General features: G+C 34.7%; 1 protein-coding gene across 1 annotated transcript; it reads right to left on the bottom strand.

Annotated features, from left to right (window-relative positions):
• Positions 1–2,081: 2,081 nt before the first annotated feature.
• LOC122517187 lies at positions 2,082–3,363 on the bottom strand. The gene is made up of 2 exons (XM_043635610.1): positions 3,310–3,363; positions 2,082–3,149 (listed from the first exon to the last, which is right to left on the bottom strand). Exons 1-2 carry the CDS (start codon positions 3,361–3,363, stop codon positions 2,082–2,084), a joined length of 1,122 nt encoding a protein of 373 aa, XP_043491545.1.
• Positions 3,364–6,157: the final 2,794 nt, after the last annotated feature.

A 6,157-nucleotide genomic window follows, 5' to 3' on the forward strand; every position in this document is an offset into this window, starting at 1 on the left:
AAAAAATTTCTAGAATGCTTCCTCATCCTAAGGTGTTCGCAGTCTATAGGATCTTTAACTATATGCTCTTTTTAGCCTTTTTTTTTGAAGGATTTGTCAAAATTATTGCACTATATACTACTTAATGTATCTTTCGAAAAGGAATAAAGGGCCGATTTCTTTGTAGGCAAGAACACGAACTTATCTAAGAGTTGAAAAATTGTAGATTTCCTACATGTTTTGGATAAATTTCGTGTAAAATTCAATGCTCTTTCGACGAAGAACGATAGTCACGATTATAAGAATGAAATTTTTTGGGGTCTTTTGGTACTATTTGTTCGCCGTTTAAGGAAATTTTCATTCTTAATTCAAAAAAATTTCTAGTATGCTTTCCAGTCCTTAAGTATTCGCAGACTATAGGATCTTTAACTATATGCTACTTTTAGCCTTTTTTTTGAAAGGATTTGCCAAAATTATTGTACTTTATACCACTGAATGTATATTTCGAAAATGAATATAGGGCCGATTTCTTTGATGGCAAATCAACGAACTTCTAAAAGAGATGAAAAATCGTTGATTTCAAACATGTTTTGGTACATTTTGTGTAGGATTTAATGCTCTATCAAAGAAGAACGATAGTCACGATATTGGGAATTAATTATTTTTGATTTTTTTGGTTCTTTAGATTCTCCGTCTAAGAAAATTTTTATATTTAATTGAAAACGTTTTCTAGCATAATTCCCAAATTGAACGTTTTCACAGACTTTAGGATCTTTAACTGTATGCTACATTTCGACTTTTTTAAGATAGATTTGTCAAAAATATTTAAGTTTATACCACTGAATATAGCCTTCATGAAAGAAAAAAAGTGAATAGTTCTTTGAGAACAAGTCTACGTACTTCTAGAAAGAATGAAAAATCGTTGATTTTCAACATGTTGTGGGCATTTTTCGTGTAAAATTCAATGCTTTTTCGACGAAGAACGATAGTCATGATTATGGGAATGAAATATTTTAGAATCTTATGTACTTTTCTTTCGCCGTTTAAAGAAATTTTCATTCTTTATTGAAAAAAATCTCTAGCATGCTTTCCTATCATTAGGTGTTCGCAGACTATAGGAACTATTTTTTTGCCGTTTAAGGAAATTTTTATTCTTTATTGAAAAAACTTTCTAGCATGCTTCCTAATCTGTACCTTTTCGCATACTATAAGGTCTTAAACTGTATACTCTTTTTAGCCTTTTTTTTGAAGGATTTGTCAAAATTATTGCACTATATACTTGTTGAACGACCGACGCCTTGTATCGGTACTCCGGTGGTTTTCTTGTCGTTGAAAATGCACTTATAGGTGGATGAGGAATGATGGCAGGTGATAATAAATTAAAATATATTTTTTGAGCCCAGTTAGTACTAATAAGTACGATTTATTTGGCTCGTTGCAGGGAAAAGCCTTTCGGCATAAAAACCCTGGTTGAAAATACAGTTGTTGCTGATGTGTCGCTGGCTTGCCTATCGGCAGCTATCGCTGATGATGTTAATCCAAAGCAGAATATAATTCTGACCACGTGGCCTTCTTCTCTTGTTCCTTTTTCCGCTTATGTAATAGTAGCGCAGGAGTGTAGTTCTCTCCGATGTGATCTCTCGCTGGTCTCGTGGTAGAATCATGTTACAGCGTGAAAGCACGGGCTTTTATAGAAAAAGACGATGCAACGAAATTACCGAAAAGCTAGAAACCGTAGCTGTCGATGCATATGATTGGACTAATAGAAATAGTGGGAGAACGCGTGCCAGGCGACACAAGAGCCCTGCACGGAGTTTGATGCGCTCCTTTGGTGCACCGTAACTAAGATGTTTTTTGTCCTTATATCTCGGCGATTTTCGATACGTCTCGAGAAGTCTCGAAACGATTCCAACTCACTCGCTTGCGTAGGATTACGCAACATACCGCCCCCCTTGAACGGGCACCGTTCAACACGCTGCACACACACTTACATATACATTATCAAATACATTCATTCAAATGCATACATTCAAATAACAAGATATTACAGATGTATTAAACATAAATAATAATTACTTCTACTAAATCTCAATTCAAAATTTTTATGCATCGTACAGCAAAGGAGAAAGACTTTTAATACCGCGTTTTAAAAGACCGTTGGCGGTTTTCACAGTTACCACGCGTGCTATACCGTCGGAACCTTTATGTACTTCCGTAACGCGTCCTAAAGGCCATTTAAAAGGTGGGGAGTTATCTTCGCGGAGAATGACTAAAGTACCCGGGCTTATGTCGTCGGTTGTACCTCTGTGCCACTTTTTTCTAACAGTCTGTTCATTTAAGTATTCCTTGTTCCAACGGTTCCAAAAATGTTGTTTCATCTGCTGGACATGTTGCCATTGTGATAGACGTCCAGATGGTATATCTCCATAATCATCTTCTGGTAAACTCTTCAATGATTCACCAATTAAAAAATGGCCAGGTGTGAGAGCACGAAGATCATTTGGATCATTAGACAGGGGAGTGATAGGACGGGAATTAAGGATTGCCTCTATTTCTAAAACATAAGTTAATAATGCTTCGTATCCTAATAAAGTATCGCCGACAATTCGTTCTAGATTGTGTTTAAATAATTTTACCGCCACTTCCCACAGACCTCCGAAATGAGGGGAGCGTGGTGGGATGAAATGCCATTTTATTCCTTCGTTTGCTAAACTTCGCGATACGCGGGCCTCTAATTCGTTCGCGGAACCTACAAAATTAGTCGCATTGTCAGAATATATGTCCGAACATTTACCACGGCGTGCCATAAATCTATGTAAGTCTGCTAAAAAGGCTTCAGTTGTTAAGTCGCTCACGAGTTCTAGATGTACGGCCTTAGTGCTAAAGCAAACGAATACTGCTACGTATATCTTAATGCGACCATGATTCCGATGTTGCTTTTCCTTTATAAATAACGGTCCACAAAAATCTACGCCGGTATGGAGAAATGGACGATTTTGTAATAGACGATTCGCTGGTAAATCACTCATTGGATATTGAGGCGTGGTGGGTTTTAACCGCCGACAAATGATACACTTATAAATTACTCTTTTTACGCTACTTCGCCCGTTTATTGGCCAAAACGATTCGTGAATAGCATTCAATGTGGCTTGCGTACCACCGTTACCTATCTGAAAATGTTTTTCACGTATTATCGCGTTCGTAATCGCATGATCCTTCGGCAGCAGTGCCGGATGTCTTCGTTCGTAAACTTTTGGCTAATCTACCTCCTACTCTTTTTATTCCAAGACTATCAATAAAAGGGTTAAGTACAGAAAACGAAGCGCAAACCTCTTTCTTAGATTTGATACGTTTGATGATTTCGGAATGCTTCTGTTTGCACATATTTAATAGCAATTGATTCTGCGTCTTTTAACTCGTCTACCGTTAATTCGCCTATTATCCTTTTTTCTTTTGTATTGCGCGGGTTTCGTGCGAACAAAACAGAAAAGAAATCTACAATTTTTTTCGTTCTCGAAATCTATATTCTGTGGTAAGAACCGGAATTTTGTTGGCAAATCTTTCGAAATAAAGGCTGAAAAAGGCATACAGTGGATGATTCAATAGTCTAAGAGCGCCTATAGATCGGCAAACTTGCTAGAAAATTTTTCAATAAAATACGAAAACATTCTTAGGCAGCGAAGAAAAAGTAAAAAAAAACTCGAAAAAATTTAACTCCGGGATCGCAATGATCTTTACTCAGCGAAAAAAAATTTAATTCTACACGAATAGTACTCAAAACATGTAGGAAATGAACGATTTTTCATATTTTTAAAGAGTTCGTGGCTCTGTCTACAAAGAAATTGGCAATTTTTTTTTCCGCGAAATACTGGTTCTGTGGTATTAACCGCAATATTTTTTGTAAATCTTTCGAAATAAAGGCAAGAAAAGGGCATAAATTGGATGATTCCATAGTCTGATAGCACCTATAGAACGGCAAGCTTGCTAGAAAATTTTTTCAATAAAATAAGAAAAAATCCTTAGGCAGCAAAAAAAAAGTACCAAAAAACTCGAAAATGTTTACTCCCAGGATTGCAACAATCTTTCGTCAGCGAAAAAATCGAGTTTTACATGAAAAGTACCAAAAACAAGATGGAAATTAATAATTATTCATATTCTTAAGGAGTTCGTGGCCATGTCTACAAAGAAATCGGTATTTTTTTTTATCCGAGAAATTTATGTTCTGTGGTATTAACCGCAATATTTTTTGTAAATCTTTCGAAATAAATGCTAGAAAAGGCCATTAAGTGGATGATTCAATAGTCTGAGAGCGCATGTAGATAGGATAGCTTGCTAGAATATTTTTTCAATAAAATACGAAAAAATCTTTAGGCAGCAAAAAAAAGTACCAAAAAACTCGAAAAAGTTCACTCCCATGATTGCAACAATCTTTCGTCTGCGAATGAAATCGAGTTCTACATAAAAAGTACCCAAAACAAGATGGAAGACAACAATTATTCATATTCTTAAGGAGTTCTTGGCCTTGTCTACAAAGAAATCGGCATTTTTTTTCGTCCGAGAAATCTATGTTCTGTGGTATTACCCGCAATTTTTTGTAAATCTTTCGAACTAAAGTTTAGAAAAAAGCATAAAGTGGATGATTCAATAGTCTGAGAGCGCATATAGATCGGCAAGATTGCTAGAAAATTTTTTTAATAAAATACGAAAGAATTCTTAGGCAACGAACAGAAAGTACGAAAAAACTAAAAAAAATTTCACTCTTATAATTGCAACGATTTTTCGTCGGCGAAAAAACATTGAATTCTAAACTAAAACCAAACAAAACATGTAGGAAATCAACGATTTTTAATCTAATGGAGGAGTTCGTGGCCTGTCCTACAAAGAAATCTACCCTTTTTTTCTTATTTGAAATCTACATTCTGTGGTAAGAAGCGCAATATTTTTTAGAAATCTTTCGAAATAAAGTCTAAAAAGGGCATAGAATTGATGATTCAATAGTCTCAGAGCTCCTATAGATCGGCAAGCTAGCTAGAAAATTTTTTCAATAAAATACGAAAAAATTCTTAGACAGCGAAAATAAAGTACAAAAAAACCAAAAATATTTAACTCATAGACCGCAACAATCTTCCTTCGGCAAAAAAAATCGAATTCTACACAAACAATACCCAAAACATGTAGGAAATCAACGATTTTCCATATTCTTATGGAGATCCTGGCATTGTCTACAAAGGAATCGGCATTTTTTTTCATCCGCGAAATCTATGTTCTGTGGTATTAGCCGCAATATTTTTGGTAAATCTTTCGAAAAAAAATCTAGAAAAGGGCATAAAGTTAATGATTCAATTGTCTGAAAGCACCTATAGATCGGTAAGATTGCTAGAAAATTTTTTCAATAAATTACGAAAAAATTCTAAGGCAGCGAAAAAAAAGTACCAAAAAACTCGAAAATATTTAACACTTAGGATCGCAACGATCTTTCTTCGGCGAAAAAACATCGAATTCAACACGAAATCTAAACCAAACATGTATGTAATCAACGATTTTTCATCTTTTCGAGTAGTTTATGGCCTTGCCTACAAAGAAATCAGCCCTATTTTTCGTTTTTGAAATTTATATTCTGTTTTATGAACCGCTACATTTTTTACAAATCTTTCGAAATAAAGTCTAAAAAGGACATGCATTGGTAGATTTTAGAGTCTTAAAGCACCTATAGATCGGCAAGATTGATAGAAAATTTTTTCAATAAAATAAGAAAATATTCTTAGGCAGCGAAAAATATGTACACTAAAAACTCGAAAAATTTCACTCCCAGGACTGCAACAATCTTTCTTCGGCGAAAAAAATCGAACTCTATATGAAAAGTACCCTAACAAGATTAAAATCAACGATTTTTCATATTCTTAAGGAGTTCGTGGCCTTGTCTACAATGAAGTCGGCATTTTTTTTCGTTCAAAAAATCTATGTTCTGTGGTAATAAACGCAATATTTTTTGTAAATCTTTTGAAATAAAGGCTAGAAAAGAGCATAAAGTTGATGATTCAGTAGTCTGAGAGCGCATATAGATCGGCAAGCTTGCTAGAAAATTTTTCCAATAAAATAGGAAAAAATTCTTAGGTAACGAGCAGAAAGTAACAAAAAACTAAAAAAAATTTCACTCTTATGATTGCAACGATTTTTC

Source organism: Polistes fuscatus, unplaced genomic scaffold, assembly GCF_010416935.1.
Source record: "Polistes fuscatus isolate 324 unplaced genomic scaffold, CU_Pfus_HIC Scaffold2, whole genome shotgun sequence".
Taxonomy (NCBI): Eukaryota; Metazoa; Arthropoda; class Insecta; order Hymenoptera; family Vespidae; genus Polistes; species Polistes fuscatus.

Bases quoted from the DNA above. Each gene is read 5' to 3' on its own strand.
- LOC122517187 (XM_043635610.1), bottom strand. From the start codon at position 3,363: ATGTGCAAACAGAAGCATTCCGAAATCATCAAACGTATCAAATCTAAG. The intron at 3,150-3,309 runs GTTTGCGCTTCG...AAACATTTTCAG, and splicing joins GTATCAAATCTAAGAAAGAG to ATAGGTAACGGTGGTACGCA.